Source organism: Mesoplodon densirostris, chromosome 20, assembly GCF_025265405.1.
Source record: "Mesoplodon densirostris isolate mMesDen1 chromosome 20, mMesDen1 primary haplotype, whole genome shotgun sequence".
Taxonomy (NCBI): Eukaryota; Metazoa; Chordata; class Mammalia; order Artiodactyla; family Ziphiidae; genus Mesoplodon; species Mesoplodon densirostris.
Genome location: NC_082680.1, coordinates 13,592,910 through 13,611,497, shown reverse-complemented (window position 1 = coordinate 13,611,497; position 18,588 = coordinate 13,592,910). Strand labels below are relative to the sequence as shown.

The 18,588-nt window shown below is 38.4% G+C and overlaps 2 protein-coding genes across 5 annotated transcripts in view; one reads left to right on the top strand and one right to left on the bottom strand.

Annotated features, from left to right (window-relative positions):
• PDLIM3 (PDZ and LIM domain 3) overlaps positions 1-5,727 on the top strand; it is a 29,683-nt gene extending 23,956 nt beyond the window's left edge. For 3 of the 4 annotated variants that reach the window (XM_060085879.1, XM_060085878.1, XM_060085877.1), the window contains 3 exons: positions 2,341-2,469; positions 4,087-4,203; positions 5,538-5,727. In XM_060085879.1, the coding sequence (XP_059941862.1) occupies positions 2,341-2,469; positions 4,087-4,203; positions 5,538-5,727 (436 nt within the window). Of the gene's footprint in view, positions 1-468; positions 733-2,340; positions 2,470-4,086; positions 4,204-5,537 lie in introns of all 4 variants that reach the window. The other variant, XM_060085876.1, reaches the window with a different exon arrangement.
• The window catches only part of CFAP96 (cilia and flagella associated protein 96), a 49,167-nt gene continuing 35,771 nt past the window's right edge, over positions 5,193-18,588 (bottom strand). Inside the window, exon 7 of the mRNA XM_060085885.1 lies at positions 5,193-5,269. Coding sequence (XP_059941868.1) covers positions 5,243-5,269 — 27 coding nt within the window. The 3' untranslated portion in view covers positions 5,193-5,242. The remainder of the gene's footprint in view (positions 5,270-18,588) is intronic.

Here is an 18,588-nt window from a genome sequence, read left to right as displayed (position 1 = left end):
TTTCTGAAAATACTTATTTTGAAATGTTTAGCCTAAATATTTGATTGGATCTTCATGCTGCATATTCATATTACTATTTGTGAAGGATCATTCATTAATATTTTAGTTTTAAAAACTGCAGCTCAGAAATGTAAAAGGATGTCCCACTAATGTAATTTCCCTGAGCCACTTCCTTTATGCACAGCTCTTTTTACATGAAGCCTTCGTCTTGTAGAACATATTGTCTAGTAGAACAGAGCCAAACAATGCAATATCACCTGTACCTTTTAATTTTGTTAAAACGTTTTTCAATCATGAATTTTTAAATGTCTTCCCTTTTGAAAATAATTTCTAGCCAGAAATAAATATTTTTTTCATTTGATTTAATTCACCTCTTACTTTTAACTTCTCTGTACTTGTTCTCTGTGTTCTCCTGTCTGGATTTTCTGGTTCCTGTGTCATCTCTGTGTAACGTGGTCATTAACACAGTGGATGCAGTACTCCGTCCGGTATTGACGGTGGCAGTGGACGTAGCACCCCTTCTTCTGTCAGTACTCTTAGTACTATTTACCCAGGTGACTTGAAAGTTGCTGCTAAGATGGCCCCTAACATTCCTTTGGAAATGGAACTTCCTGGTGTGAAGATTATACATGCTCAGTTTAATACACCTATGCAGTTGTACTCAGATGACAATATTATGGAAACACTTCAGGGTCAGGTTTCAACAGCTCTAGGGGAAACACCCTCAATGAGGTAATATGAGTCTTTTTGAACCATTGGCATATTAACTAAACACATGGGCAATGTCAACTTTACTGGTGTCTTGTAACACTGTCTTATCATTGAAAGAAAGCTTTGTGAAAAGTTTTCAGAAAAAATACTAAGGATTTATTGCAGATATCTAGGCCTAATGATAAGGGCGATTTGAAAAATTAACCAAGTAGAGTTTTATGTGACAGATCGCAATAAACTGAAATCATGGAAGGACCAAATGTATATGTCTTTTGAAAAACTACAGTGTAGTTTACGAATGTCTGGTACAATACTTCTTAAAAGTGATTTATAATCTGGGATAATCTATGTTTCTCCTTTGGGGGTCAAAAACTGGGAAAGGGATGGGAGGTTCAGAGAAGTTTTAAAAGAGATGATACCTCTTTTTTCTTCTAATGGCATCTTGTGGAGAGTTAATTATTTTTCATTTAAAATTTTTGCCATGAATAAGGGTTTATAAGTGAATATCTCAAGCTACTGCTATAGATATTTAATTTCCATTGATCGCTATTTTGGCTGATTTCTCCTTTAGTATGCATATTTGTTCAAAGTACTTTTGCCATCAAGCACTTTCAATTAAAAATATTTATTATAAGATAAAATCTTATTACTTCTTTCAATATTATAGGGCCATTATAAAGTATGATAATGCTTATGAATGCTATGTAACAATATCCCAAAGATAACTCTTGGGATAAATACAATGTGATAATAATACCATAATGTATTTCAAAGCCATTTGCAAGGAGTTTCAGATATATAAGATGATTATTTCCAAATATGACAATGGTAATAAAAATATGTGCAAATAGCAACTACCTTATCTAGATAATGCAATTAAATGACATAAAATAATAAAGCAACTCAGTGCCTGACATCTATTTTTATTGTGGCATTTTTTATTGTTCATCATGAATGTATCTGTAGAAAGTTTATTAAAATAAAGCTTCTATCATTTTTGTAAATGAATTATAATGTGGCTATTTAGTAGCCAACAAAGCTGACTTCTATGTGAAAGTTGCTACATTATGCACTTTCAAAGACTGACAAGTTGAATTTCTTCAATTTACAAGCAAAATGATACCTTTGTTGTCTACAGGAGTTAACAAAACTAAACCATACACTGTTGGTTTAATATCAGAAATGAATCTGAATTTTACTGACATCTTTATGACTGAGAATAATCAAACTGGGCTCACTCGTGCACTTTCTATCACGTGTATGTTGTCCTTTTTTTTCTGAGAAATGTTAATTTTGTTCACATTATAATTATATATCCATCAGATATAAGCATTATTTTTTAAATTACTATTTCCTAACAATCACATTTTAGTTGCCCTCCAAAGGATTCTGCCACATGGAGAAATGCTGATGTGACCCCCAGGTTAATTACTGATATTTTTAAGGCAACCCGTGTGAATTCACATTATATTTTTAGCTATTGATATAACAGAGATTAACTTGAAAATACTGAACCTCTGTCCAGGAGTTGCTGTAAATATAGTGATCACTGCTTGTTGATATCTTGTGGCTTCTTGCACATACACACACTCCTGATGCTGCTTCACCCACCATTGTGTTGTGTTCCAGTGAACCCACGGCCTCCCCAGTGCCCCCACAGTCGGATGTGTACCGGATGCTCCACGACAATCGGAATGAACCGACTCAGCCTCGCCAGTCAGGCTCCTTCAGGGTGCTCCAGGAACTAGTGAACGATGGTGAGCAGTCGTGAACATCTGCTGAAACGTTATTGATAGAGGCTATTGGAAGGAGCAGGGTGGGGGAGGACAGCAAGCATAATGGGAATGAGAGTCTAAAACCCGATTTTAATCAGTCATCAAATGATTTCTTTGCTGAAAAGGACTCGGGTGGTGCTTGGTTAAGGAAAGTAGCTTCCAGACATATCCAGGTAGCCACCAACTTGGTGATTAAAGGGTGCTGAAGATAAATCCCATCCACAGTAGTCAAGGGCTAGCTCAGCTTATAGATCATAAAATGTTGCAAAATTTCTCAGCCTCCCCCATATTCCAGGGTATCATGATCATCAAAATTTTTAAATAACACTGGAATGAACCCTTACTGTGTTCCAAATCCTGTGCTGAGTGATTTGCACACATGGTCATTTAATCCTCACAATAACTCAGTGAGGTAGGAGCTATTATTTTCTCTATTTAACAAAAGAGAAAATGAGGCATAGAGAGGGTGGATTTGTACAAAGTCACACAGCAAGTAAGAAACAGAGTTGGGTCTCCAGCCCACTCCTGCTGTCTTCAGAGTTCATACTCTTACCAATGTTTTTCCACTTCCAAAAGATATACTGTCCTTCAGAAGTTGCACAAAAATGCAAAATGCCCCATTAATATAGCCACTATCAAAAAAAAAAAGGAAAATGAGTGTTGGTGAGGGTATGAAGAAATGGGGACCCTTGTGCATTGCTGATGGGGAATGTAACATGGTGCAGCCACTGTGAGAAACAGTAAGGTGGTTCCTCAGAAAGTTAAACGTCGAATTACCATAGGATCCACAATCCCACTGCTACATGTATACTCAGGAGAACTGCAAGCAGGGACTCAAACCAATACTCGTACACCAGCGTTCATAGAAGCATTATGCACAACAGCCAGAAGGTGGAAAGAACCTAAACGTCTATCCACACGTGAATGGATACACCCAATGTGCTATATCCATAAAGTAGAGTATTATTCAGCCTTAAAAAGTAATGAAAATTCTGATACATGCTGCAACGTGGATGAACCTTGAAAACATTCTGCTAAGTGAAATAAGCCAGAGACATAAGGATAAATATTGTACGACTCCATTTATATGAGGGCCCTAGAATAGGCAAGTCATAGACACAGAAAGCAGAATAGAGGTCACCAGGGTCTGGAAGGAGGGGGGAATGTGGAATTAATGTTTCCTGGATACAGAGTCTCTGTTTTGGATGATGAAAAAGTTCTCGAAATAGATATTGGTGATGGTTGCACAACATTGGGAATATACTTAATGCTACTGAATTACACACTTAAGAATAGATAAGATGGTCGATTTTATGTATATTTTAACCACAGGTAAAAAAAGAAGAATGCAAAATGCTCTCTGCCCCTCTGGGCATTTTGTAACAGCTCCCTGTGACAAGAACTATGACAATTTTTAACTAATTTTGTTTTGTAAGGTCCCGTTTCAGAACAAATTATGCTTGAACCAGTCCTGCTTCTTCCTAAATGATATTGTGGGCGCAACTAAGAATTCCTCAGGTTAAAGTGCACACCTTAAAATAGAAGCAAAGTATAAACTGTTGCCAGCTGTTCCCTTGCCATAAATGGAAACACTCTGTTTTTCAGATGACCGTCCTGCTGGAACTCGGAGTGTGAGAGCTCCAGTTACAAAAGTCCCATGCGGTGCTGGCAGCACACAGAAGATGCCACTCTGTGACAAATGTGGGAGTGGCATTGTGTAAGTTTCATTTTCAACCCCAAAATTCATCATAAATCTTGCTGTCAGTTCTCTATTTCTTGTACTTTAAGACTCCGTATATAGAAAAGGTTTTAAGTTTTATGAAAAACAAATTTCTATTCATTGACTTGAAATATAATGTCCGCACATTTTGACCAGAATTCCTTCGATGTACCCCCAAATTAGCATAGAATGTGAGTCGGATATCTTGACTTATAATTTCAGACATATTCTGGTGAAAAGAAACTGCCCCAGAAGTATATCTACAAAGCCATTTCCAAGAATAACTTCACTTCAAAAAGCCCTCCCTTTGTTAATGTATATAGTCTTTGAACACTTCCTTTTCTGTATAAACACAGGAAAACAAATATGGGGGTCACCCAGTTATTAATTAAAACACATTATCTTTACGTGGTTTCTTAAGTTGCAGAAATATTGAAATATGATTTTTAGACATAGTCAGCTTCCATTTCAAGGCACTTCATGTGTGAATAGCCACACTTGCCAGTTCAAACCTTCAAGTGAACCAGAGCATTTCAGTCTCTCCACCTCATGCCCCATGTGGTCGCCTCTTCCATCCCTTTTTTCTGTTCCTCTGTCATTAGCTCACACACTGAGGCACCATCTGTCCACTTACCCAGGACTCATCCCAGGAGGGCAGTGGGAGATAAGCCTGGTTACAGCACAGAAGGGGCTGTGAGACAGAGAAACAAGCAGGACAGGGAGATGGGAGCAGACAGGACCTCAAAACATACGACAGGTTGTGATGTTACCCGAAGCAATTATTGCCCCCAAGTTGGAATTAAACTGGTTTGACGGTAGAGGCCAAGTCCACCCACCAGGGGAAATTCCATCTCTGCCCTTTGATCTGTTCTCTCTGTGTTCCATAGAATAGAGGCTGGACCACCAAGCTAGACAGTAAGCAGAGGGACTTTTTAGTTGTGTAGACAACGACCTTGGCCAAAGTCAGAATCCTTTGCAGAGGTGTCTGTTTTATCTGTATCATCTCTCCCTCTTTCAAAGAAACAACGGGGAATGATCATGAAGTAAGGATCCTATCATTTTTCTAAAAAAAAAAAAAAGAAACCCGTTTGAAAAAGATCTGAAAAATATTCACATGTCAACGACAGAGAGACACATGTGAAGGTTTACTATGGTTGTCTTGGCTCTCCCTGACAACTACATCAGTTCCACAGCTGTGCCCAGCTTTGCAGCTATTGTTTCCTGAACGTGAAACAGATAACACCTGCCTTATCTGTAGTGCTGTCTGCCTTTGTATCATGTTTCTGGCTTTGTGGGGGTTTTTTTCATGAGGCCTCCTTTTCCCCCAACAGTGGTGCGGTTGTGAAGGCGAGGGACAAGCATCGGCATCCAGAGTGCTTCGTGTGTGCTGACTGTAACCTCAACCTCAAACAAAAGGGCTACTTCTTCGTGGAGGGGGAGCTGTACTGCGAAACCCACGCGCGGGCCCGCATGAGACCCCCAGAGGGCTACGACACAGTCACTCTTTATCCCAAAGCTTAAGTCTCCGGCAGACGGAACACGCACTCACCCAGGCGCACCCTCACAGGCAGACGTTAACGGCTCGGGGCAGAAGTACGCAAAGGGCTGACTCCAAATCTAGAACCAAGCTTTTAGACACTTATCTCATTGTATACTCAGGAGAAGGAATGGGAGGCAGATGCCTGCGCTAACAGAAACATACATTCAACTGTGTTTCTCTTTGGGGCTAGCAATAACTTAATGAAATTTAGAGCAATAATTTTTATGTCACACTCTATATTTTACATTTATAATATGACCATCAAACATGTAAACATCAAGATTTTAGGGGGAGTCTAATTGCCCTTCCTTAACCAGTTGATTTTGCAATTACAGTACTTACGACAAATGACAATCTTGTATTCTAAGACAGCCTGCAGGTGTCTGTTATCTGTTTTAACTATAATAGTGCATGTCAGGGAGAAATTCCCTAGATTTCTCTAGTTTCATATTCAAACAGTTATACTACTGGATGCAGCATACATAATAAATACATAAAACATTTTTAAAATACCTAACGAAGTGGCACTCAGTGAATTCAGATAAAATCAACATTCCAATGAGAGGGCCCAGTCATATCTCATCGTGTACACTAACAACTCAGGTATTTTAAGAAAAATGTGGCTTCTTTAGTTTTCATAACTCATTCACTCTTCTGAACCCACAATTTCTGCTGATAGGAGGGGAAATTTTAAATTTGCTAGTTAAAGGTGATGCAATCTCTTTCAGATTAAAACAGTTTCTGCTGCTTTGAAATAGTCTCTTTCATTTTAAATGTCTCTTTCAGATAAATATACAAAGTCAAGGTTCAGACTCTATCAAGGCTAGTTCTTTATTCTCAAGGCTGACCACCACCACCTTCTCCTTCCCAAGATGGCACCTCCAAGAGGAGACATTTAGGGGACCCCCTGAGGAAGGGAGGGGTCTGCTGGTCTCCTGGGGTCCTGCTTGTATTCTCTGCTGAAATCCATGATTCCACCTGTGCTCTGTTTTCTCAACATAGTTGGGACCAGGCAACAAGCCCACCTCTACCACCACGTCCAAAAGTCTCAGCTCAGCCTTCCCTGGATTCTTGGATCCTTTGCATCTCAGACATGAACCCTATCTGGCCCCTGGCTCTGCTTTGTCACCTTGCCTCTCACTATGGTGGCTCCACGGCAATGCCCCCTTACTTGCATGTCTTACCTACTTCCCATGATCCTCACTGGGGACCCAGGGGAGCTGATGAAACTGTCCTCTCCAAGTACAAACATGGGAACCAGCAGGCTGGGGAGGTGGGGACTGTCTCAAGCCCTCAGTCTCACCACTGTGTCACAAAGTCACCTCTACCCTACTGCAGCTGCTGCCTCTGGGCCTGGGGCAAGGATTCTCCTATTGTCCCAAATGGAAAATAGGGCCCGGGTTGTATTGCTCTGGGGTTCTCCCAAACTTAACTAATTATTTCTGACCCTGACCTGTCTGAGGTTTTGAACCAGTGAGAGGAGCCAGAACACCTGCCTGGCCCCTATGGGCATCTGAGATCAAAACTGGAACCCCTGGGCTTCCCTGGTGGCGCAGTGGTTGAGAGTCCGCCTGCCGATGCAGGGGACATGGGTTCGTGCCCCGGTCCGGGAAGATCCCACATGCCGCGGAGCGGCTGGGCCCGTGAGCCAAAAAAAAAAAAAAAAAAAAAAACTGGAACCCCTGAACCAAAACACAAATTCACTCACAAAGCTATTCCAATAAAATAGAAAATTCTGCAATCAAAGAAATCAATGTATTCAAATACATTACATTTTTTGTTCAGATATTATTTTAAAATATTTTTTCTGGTAAGGATATAATCTTAAAAGTTTGGAAGCTAGAGGGCAAATGCATGGTAACTGACTTAGGAAACCTGAGAAAATTAAAATCCAAAGCAGCAACGGGAGAAAACTGAAAACCAACCCAATTTACTCTCCAGCATTTGAAACAGCATGGGAATTGACAGCACCAGGCATTTCTGGACTAGGGGATAAAGGTAGAGTTATGATAAGGAGGATCACATACAAGCTGTTTGAAAAGCGCTTAATCCCCACTGTGTCTCCTCTCTGCCCCTCCCCCTCACACACCCAAGGCACTTGTCAGTGTAAGTCTGCCTGGTGTTATCTGGAGAAGGTCAAACAGCATCTCTGGAATCAGGAAGTGCCGTTGAAGGTATGTGTACCACACTAAAAAGAAGTTAGATAAGAATGAAAGACGCATGAGAAGGAAAGTGTAGATTAGACATTATACTGTACATTAATGTACATTTGATGCTGGATATCAGACAATATTTTCCTTAAAATTATATTTTACACATTTTATATGTAGTAGAGTACATAATGAACTTCTTAAGTTCAGATGTTCAATAATGAGAAAAAAAAGTAGTACAGTTTGAAAAAAAGTAGTAGTATAGTTCTAATCTGAAATTCAGGAAAGATAGGGCTTAAAGCTGATAATTCAGTCTCTGTGACTAAGACTTGTGAAGCATACTCTAAAATTTCGTGTTCATTATTTTTATTCTTTTGACGATTAAATCTAGAAATTTAAACATATAGAGGAGTTTATGACAGAATTAATCAATAGAAATGAATGCAATATAAAAATCGTTTTAAAATATGTAACATACAGGGTGAAAATAGCAATGTTAAAATGGAAAGGAATTAAAACTTTGTTTAAAAAGCAAACAAATAACAGTATTTCCCCCATACTAGCACTTTGTCCTTCAATAATGAATTCACACCAGGTCTTATATAGGAATTCATGCCATGAACAAAGGATGCCAACTAGTTTTTATTTAGCTCTCAGAATACCATGTCTTCTTAGAAAGCAGAGTAGTCACTGTTTTTATATTTATAAGCTTATTAAAGCTAGCAATGAGCAATGAAATGATCCGTGACAGAACTGGGCATCTGTAAACTTTGGACTCATGATTAACTAAATTGCTGTTTTTTCAGAGTAAATGCAGAATAGAGTTGCTACACTCTCTACCAATAGGACGACTGTTTGAGTGAAAAACAGTTCTAGTTATCACATACACTTGCACCTGTGTAAGCAAAGGTAAAGCTAATGGCTAATGTGACATGCAAACAGTTTAGATTATCTCTACATAAGCTAATCTAAAGTTTGTCCATCACAGGAATATCCCAAGATAGGCAGAATGGAGCTTTGGGGTTCTTGTACTAACAACTTGAGTTGCAAAAGTTTGTCAAGTTGTCCTTTGAACAGATTTATTTCAGTCCTGGGAAACTACTACTTACAACCATTATTCTGTATTATCCTGTTATCATGGCCAATGTTTTTTTTTAAATGCTGTGCCATCTGAATCTTAAGCATAAAAAAAGGAAAATTGGAGACAGATTGAGGGTATTCAGATAATTGAAGTAAATAAACCATTTACCTGATCTACATGACTATTTCAAGATAATTGTCTTAAGCGTCTATTCATGTTGTAGAGTACTCATAAATATTTAGTTGAGCACCTACCAAGTAAGAGATGTTCAATACTAGGCACAACAAGAAAATGGATTTTTGAATGCGTTGGCTATGTTTACAAATTGACATTTTCAAGCTAATTAGAATGCTTCATGCAACTAAGTTTAAAACAAAGCACCTAGAAGAAGTGGTTGCTTTATCATAATTTCTTTCTTTCAAATTCTGTAGTGCTATGATTCATCACTGCTCACATCAGAAGAACATAAAATGAGATATTAACATTATCTTCTGAATTACCTCAAAAGTTTGTCCAAGTATGCAGAGAATGTCTAACAACATGTTTTCCTTCCTCTAAGAATAAGGCATGTCAGCACACCTCAACTTATGAAAAACCCAAAGCACAATTCCATTATCCAAAGAATAATACAAGAGCTGCTCTTAAAACCTAATTGCTATCCCTATCAGAAATATTAAGCATATAGATTTAAAATTAAGATATAAAATGCCAAATATTTGTTTGGGTTAAAAATTACTCCATTCATTTATTTATTCAACTATTCATCTGGCGAAGGAGTACACACAAGTCATTATTTCTGTACCAAGATCAAAATTATGTTGTGAGTTTCGGAACTACCTCTCATGAGACCAAATTCCCATTCCATCTCCTTTTCTGAAGTAGACGGGGGGGGGGGGGTGAAAAACACGTGTGTGAATTACTCATCACGTGTATAAATGCCAAAGTGCACGTATATCTGTGGTTCACTACAACACCAGGGTTATGCTACCAACGTCCCATGCAAGAGCCTGCATTGTGGACCATTATGCCACACACAGCTGCACACGCTGCCCTGCCTGCCCCTTCACACATCTGGGCTCCAGATGCTGCTGTCCAAGTTCCCAAAGCTCCCAACCATGACCCTTCCAGAACACTGCTTCACGCTGCAAACGTTCTCAGTCCTCCTCATGAACACCGTCCTTGATCCCAATCCTTCCAGAACACTGCTTCACGCTGCAAACGTTCTCAGTCCTCCTCATGAACACCGTCCTTGATCCCAATCCTCAGATTAATGCTTGCTCTGCCAGCCAATGGAAAAGGCTAATTCCTGCTAACAAGTACTAATAATTTTCTACCGCCCCTTTTATGTCTAATACTTGTGTTTTGCTCTGGAGACAGTCCTTTAATCTAAAGGAATGCCTTCAAGGGTAGGAATTCTAGATATAGAAAAAAAAGTTAGAAAGAGAACTTGAGGAATAGAGTGATGGGCATGATCTGGACCAAGAAGAAGACAGAGGGACTAACAGTCTCTTGGACCTTGGGAAGGTTTGGCCGATCTGTACAGGTGATCTAGAGCTTTCCTCCCTCTGACCAAGGCCAAAGCAATGGGGAATGCAGTTTCTCTGAAACAAGGCACTTAGGTTAGGTAAGTGCTGCGTTTGTGAATCTCACTGAGGGTGCATAGGTGTTTACTGGTTTGAGTAAATTTAGCACTGGGGGGTCTTGTAGCCTCTTCTAGACTGAAGAGTCTTCAACTCAGTTTGCACGATTCTGTGAATATGCTACATATCATAGAATCACATTTCAAATGAGTGAATTATGTGGTATGTGAATTATATCTCAACAATGCTGTTATTTTTTAAAAGAACACTATTAATATAAATATGTATTTGTCACTAATCCGTTAGATAGAGTCCTAAGACTAGAAATGCACAGGAGCAAAAGAAACAACATGGATAGGAATGTTCGTTCTTATTTAGATGCTTCATTTTCATCTTCTGGAAAATGCTTGATCACTGCTGATACAACAGCAATAGCCAGCACTTACATTGCTCTTACTATGTACCAAGCAGGGTCCTAAGTGCTTTAACGATATTAATTCATCCAATCTTAACAGCAGCCCTGTGAGGTGGGTCCTCTTTTTCTTTCCATTTTACAGTTGAGGAAACTGAAACACAAAGAGGTTATCCAAGGTTTCTCCTGTAGTAAATGACGGAGCCAGGATTTGACCGCAGGTGGCCTGGCTTCCAAATCCATGCTCTAGACCACCTCACATTACCTCTGCACAAGAGATTTAGTAGCTTTTAGTTTAAGATGATTATAAGGCTTTCATGGGACAACAAAGCCCTCAGTAAGCTTTGTAAAAATTATCACCTAGATTCCATTTCAGTATAACATACTCCAGGTATTAGAGCTTGGTGGTTACAAAAATGAGCTTTGGACACAGTCAGAGCTGAGTTGAAACCAAGCTCTACAATCTCCTAGCTGTAAGGTATAGGGAAATCATGAAATCTCTCCAGACCTCAGTTTCATCAACCATAAAATGAGGACAATAATCCCTACTTTACAGGTTTGTTATAAGGATTAAATCAAGATAATTCATATCAAAAGATCTAACAAATTTCCTAGCAAGTAATACGTAAGTAAGCACCTAACTATTATGTATACTTTTCACTGTTTAATCCTAGATTCAAAATGGTGGCTTTATTCCTTCTAATTGTTCTTTGGTGTTGGAAATCCGGGTCCAATTACAATGAGCACAACTGTGTCAAATTGGAAGAGTCCCAGAACTAGATTCCTATCCTTGGTGACCCAGGAGAACTGACATTTCACACGAAGACAGATTAGGTTCAGGAAGTCCACTGGAACTTTTCTTCATTTGAGGAGGACAATTTTAAAAGCCTGAGCTCACAAGCAACCTGTCCCCACCAAAGACTCACTGGCAATATTCTACATTATAATCTTATAGCTAGAAAGAAAACTAAGGTCCCTCAATTGCCTACATCTATTTTATTTAGTATATATATTTTTATTTGAATGCTTACAAAATTCTTGACATAATATTGGTCGCATTCAAATGTAATTTTTTCCTTAAAACTTTGCCAACTAAATATTTTATTGATGAGGAGAAGTTTCAGAGTTTAACTTTGGTAGAGGACCAAACAAGTAGGGGAAAAAATAGCATTTAACCTCACTAATATTCCCCAGTAATAAGTCATACGGCTTGGAAATCTTTAAACCTATGAATCCTAGACATTGTTATAATTCTCTATTGTATTATTTTATTTACATCGATATTTACTTATAGTCTATGTTTGTTCTCTTTATAATAAAAATCATTTCTTCCATGAGTGCTAGAAAAAGGTAGTGTGGAATAATAAAAATATTAAGTAATGATATGATTAAGTAAGGCGTAAGTAAGAAGACTGTCATGAAAATAGCTCTGGATAAAGACTGGACTCACTGGGCTACAACTTCTTTTCTTCAGAATGAGGGAAACAGACTGGATGACCCCTGAGACTTCTACCAGCTCAAAAAGTCACTGATCTGTTCTTGACATTGTCTTTATTGGTGTTAACTGGCTAGACATTCAATTTAGTGAAGGCATGCTGTCAATGTGACCAGGCTCTTGGTTCAATTTAGAAGTTTCATTCTGTTCCATGGTCACGGATACCACCTCTGACTCATGTCATAGCTCACAGTTGAAATCAAGCAAGGAATATGAATTTATCATTGCAAATTCATTAGCTCCATTGGAAGCATATATTCTAGGTATCTTTATATAGCAAGGGAAACGAACTCCTATTATTAATGTGTGATCAAGTGACCTGAGTTAGTGCAGCTCCTTCGGTATCTAAAAAGCATAAAGCAGCTTAGCATTAGGAAGAAGAAGGTCACATACTGCGAGCTGAATTAAAGTCTACAAGAAGCTACAGAGACTCCGACCGCTATATTTATTCAAACCAATAAACACCCACATAGCCTCGATAAGCTTCACAAACAGCACTTATCTGACCTACATGCCTCAGTCCAGAGAAAGTGCATTCCCCATCGCTTCTGCCTTGGTCAGAGGGAGGAAAGCTCTATATTATCATCTCTATAGAACGGCCAAACCCTCCCATGTTCAAAGAGACTGTTCTTCCCTCTTTCTTCTTGGTCCAACTCATCTCCATCACTCTATTCCTCAAGTTCTCTTTCCAATTTATTTTTCCCACTCAGTCTTTCTGTCACTGACTCTTCTCAGCCTGCAAGCGTGCTCAAGTACTCTACACCAGCCCAGAAATCTCTCTTTCCCGAACATCTATTCCTTCTCAAGCTCCCTTGATGTTCCTCTGCCTACCCCTGAGCACACCAAACTTCATACAGGTAGATGGACTCCACTTTCTTAGTATCCCCACTACAGTATATCATATTAATAAGTCCCCTAAGACTGCAGCCAACTTCCTAAGAGCCAAAGCTTGTGGTTATTCTTAGTGAGTTGTGGGGTTCATTCTCTTATATAGATGAAATCAGGTTAAAATTAACTCTAAAAGAAGCTTAAAGCTGGCTGTGGCACCAAGCCTTTAAGCTGCTGAAGGCCCCACTACTCATCCAAGAGTCTCTGACCAAAGCACCAACCTTATGACAATTGCCCAAATTTGTTATGTTTTAGGAGTGGTTTGGTCACTTTTTCACACTACTATAGATCTCAGCTATGATTAATGATAGGCTTGTGATCTCAGGTTTTAAAAAAGATCCCCTGAAGCTGAAAAACCCAGAAGTATTTTAGTCTGATCATCAATTGCTAAGAATAGATTTGACTACCTTGTTTTTGTCCAAGCTCTTGAATTTGTTCCAGATTCTTGAATCTGCAGCTGTTAGTCAACAGGTGAAAATGGATTCTCTAAGAAGAGCTACTCTTTGAAGACTCTGAAATATTGTGACTCACAGTTTTTTAAAAAAAGATTGGCAGTACAGATTTTAATTCCAACCTTTCGCAATGAACTTCACAATAAAAAAATAAGTCAGATTTTTTCAGGGCAGTTGCTGGACTGACTGACATGTGTGGCCAGAGAAAGCATACCCCATGACAGAAAATGCTCCACTGTCTATCTGATATGAGGTCGAATGAAATAGAAACAATCTCACTACACTGAGAAAGTAGTACAGGTGATGTGTGACACCGTATCAGGAAATAGGAACTCTTAGTTTCTAGCATTAATATTTATACTCCTTTATACTTTTGGAAAATTTAGATGAAATATTGTCCTATCTCATAAAATTATAACTTGTTATGGGGGACAAAACATCAAATAAACTGATTTGGGCAAAACCAGGGTTTCAGAATCAGGAAGTCTAGCACCGACCAGTTAAGAGAGTTTTTGAAAAGTTCCTAAACCTCCCCATGTTTCAGTTTTCCCCACAGAAATCTTGAAAATAACTTTTTTCCATAGAATTCCACAATTCTCAACACCATTAAGTAAAAGCAAGAATATTTCACCAAAAACTTAATTTGGGGGTTGGTGGGGGGGGATAATTACATTAGGGAGGGAGAAAATTGAACATCCACCAGAGTAAGTGTTTTAATTCTCAACTTTGTTTACCAATTTCAAATGGGATAATGAACCCATTCCGTGTCACAGGAGCAGGAACAATGATAGGTAGGGCCGGGCAAGTGTAATGCAAATTTTTGCCAGATTCTTCTGAATATCACTGAGCCTTCATTTCTATGTACTGAAAACCTGAGTGCTATAGAAAACACTGGGTGCTCAACAGAGAATCTCAGATACCCAGGGTTCTCCTGGTCTCACTCAGGAGAATGGGGTTTTCCCCATTTCTGCAGTCTAAAGGAAATTTCACTATACTATTCCTTTTATCTAACTCTAATCTATATGCTGGGTAAGCAAATAATCACTTTACCTGACTTTAGCAACTTGGCAATGAGGAACTTTAGGTTCAAGATTAGTAGAATATAAGCACACAAAAGAAAAACACATTGTAAAATATATTAAAATATATAGCTGGTATGGAAAATCACATTCTTTATAATAAATGATGGGTCAATTGGATAGGCATATAAAAAATGGATCCTGACACCTACCTCACACTCTATATAAAAATCAATTCCAGATGAATAGTGAGTCTAAAAATGAAAGGTAAAACAATAAAGCTTTTAGGAAAAAAAAAAAAGCATGGAAGAATCATCTCATGACCTTGCAAAAGCAGGCTTTGGGTGTCCCATCCCAAGGTGGGAAAAGAAAGCATCCCCATGGGTGGGAACACTGGCATCAGTGGTCAGAGCTCAAGCAGGTGGAGAGGGTGGCCCTGCATGGGACTGGGCGGTGCATGGTGTCAGAGGCAGGGAGGATGTGAAGGCCTTCTCCACAGAGAGGAGGTCCAGCCTACAGTGACAGAGCCCAAAGGGATGAGGAGTGTGTCTAGGTGGAGGGGAGGCCCAGCATAGGGTTCAGGGTCTCAGCAGAGTTGGGAAGGGGCGATACAGAGTACTGGAACCTAAGTAGGATAACGAGGGCATCCACGTGGGGGTGATGGTGAAAGACTGGCATGAGAGAGCATATAAGTAAATATATAAGGGATAATGGAAGTCAACTTTCTCATCTGGAAAGGGAGAAAACTAGAAAGAGCACTGTGATGTTGCATTGGAACTGGAGGCATTGTGAACTCATGGTTCTCAATATAGATAAATAAACGTGGATGTGAATGTGCATGTGTGCTTATGTATATGTATATACATACCCAGGCAGACATTCCCTTGCTCTATCTACTAAGATGGCCTGGGAGCAGCTACACCTAGATAGCAACTTAGCACTCACATCCTGGCTTCTAAATACCATTCTCCTCTAAAAGAAACCAAGACTCCTCGGAGAATTGGCTGATTTCAGGGCTAGGGCAGGGAAAATAGGATAAGCCTGAAACATCTGACTGTGTCAAGCAAATTAAAAAGTGCACTAGTAATGAAGGAGATGTGTCAAAAGTACGCAGAGGCCAGCTGGAGACACTCCCACTGACCCAATTAGGGAAATTTAAGCAACAATATAAATCATGTCAGCAACAGGAGATAATCCATTCTAACCCACTGAATAAAACAGGCAACTCTGGGTCCATGAGACTCTGAGTAAAGAGACCTGTCATGACAACTACATGGAAAGCAAGATGTTGGACTGGATCCCTTTGCTGTAAAGGGCATTATTGGAAGAACTGGTCAAACTTTAGTGGGGTCTGAGGATTAGATGGCAGTCATGTATCAATGCTAATTTCCAGACTTTAATGGCTGTATTGTACTCATGTTGGAGTGTCCTTACAAGATACACATCAAAGTATTCGGAAGTGACGGGACAACATGTCAACAACTCACTCTTAATGGCTCAGGAGAAAATGAAATATGTATCAGACTATACTTCCAACTTTATTATAAGTTGGTGATCTCATTTCAAAATTTAAAACATAATGGAGACCAAAAGGGCAAAAACACTGGAAGAACTGAAAGGTATCTCAAGTCCATTTTTACAATTGAATTAAAGATCTATTCTTTAAAAATGCATAGACCTAAAAAACATATTTGTTGAAGAAAAAGAGCAAGCTGCAGAATAAAACGTAAACTATGATACCATTTATGAAAAACTTTAAAACAAACAAGGGCAATCATCTCTATTACTCATTATAATTAGTATAAAAATATAAGAATGGACTGTAAAATTATACCCTAAATTCATGACAATGGTTTCTTATGGGAGGAGTGTAGGGAAGAAGGAACAGAAAAGGAAGTGGTGGGGAGTTCCATCCTATGTGATTCTTTATTTTTTCTAAATAAAAATCAAATATGCCGATATAATTATAACTGTTAATTCTGGGAGATGGAAGCAAAGGGTTAATTATAGCCTTCTCTGCATATTCCATCACTTTTAAATTTCTCAAAAAATAATTTAATAAATAAAACGTAATGAGGACTTTACATTTTATAGGCCATATAAATGTGCATTGACTGAGAAACTTATACATTTTTTTATTTTTTGAATTTTGGCAAGTTCATCACAAAGTGGGTGCATAATACAAATTAGACAACACAAACTATCTCTTTAAAATATATACGTGTTCCGGTATTTGAGCTAAAGTAGTTGAATCTTTTCCAATTGAAGTGTCAATTTTTTAAAAATAAGAATGAATCACAGGAAAAAATGTCAGCACTCTTAATGGAACCTCACCTGAGACTCTGGGGTCTAGAGCTGCCATCATTGGCAGCCTCCTATGTAACTACTGAACCTACTGCAGTAGGACCCTTTACAACAATCCTGGTCTGTTGTGGAGGTAAGTAAACTCATGCTCAGAGACGGCAAGTCACCGAGTCACCATTACCTGCAAAGTTCAGAATGGAGGGAGTTTCAAGCAGGGTGTGATTGGTGACAACAGTTTTAAGTGGCCATGAGTAATCAGAAAAGACTTCCCTCGACATACATTCACAAATGCAATGAACACCCCCAGAATGATGTGTCCACCATCCACCCCTATTCTGGGGGTTCATGTTCTCTTCTTACCCTTCCAGGTTCTCTCTCACCAAAGAACAGGGTCTCCATGTGCAACTGTTGATGTGAGGCCCTAACATGGGGCCTTTTCTGAGGGGATGCCACTCATATCATAGACACTGTAATTACTAAAGACATTTTTTAAATTTATTATCTTTGTTGGCTCCAAAGATGGGCTTTTTATATATTAATTACAATAATTTTCTGACAAATAAATTATTCCTATCCTGAGAATACACATATGTGATTTAGTTTACTAAAGAGAAATGAGTTTGATAATCAAATGATCTTGTTGACCTAACATCTAAAATCAACTGACCTTCTAAGTAAAGAACTGCTTCTCTAACTGATGAACTGATTGGGAAGTATCTTAAAATTAGAGTAGGTTCTCTACTGAAATTAGCACACTAGCTAAGTTTGAGTTTTTGATATTATAGCTCTTATCACCTGCTTTTTATATTCTGTGCTAAATGGTGTGGCTGAATCCTCTAATTTAAATCCACAAGTAACTTCTCTGTATACATTTGCCATAATAATCCACAAATATTACATGGCCAAATTAGTTATTATAGAATATTACATTATGTTAATTATCAGGTTATTACATATTAAAATATAATGTTACATAAAAGAGAATATTTTATAGTAAGTTCTTATTTGTTATGGAAATTTCATTAGTATGGAAGTTAGCTTACTAAAATGTAATGCTTTTTTATCTACATTCTCCCTTCAAAATACTGTAATTTATTCAGAATAGTAATTTAACAGACACATTGATGAAAACTTTCATAGTTCTTTGGAAAAAAATTAACTTTGTCAATATCAATCATCAATGGAGAACCTAAGTTCTCAAAATTACAATTTGTTGAAATTGTCTACAACACAAGACTGTCGAATCTTCTAGAGACCATTTCTATAAGCTAAGAAACAAGAAATTACAGCAACATTGAACCTCTGATAATTTCATTTCCATGAAAGCAAGCCACATAATTATTATATAATGTTATGTCATCATGACTTTAAATTCCTTATTGTGACTTAAAATTTGAATTTTCAATTATTTTATATTCTATCTGTCACGGTTGTTATCACAAAATAATAATATACACTCAT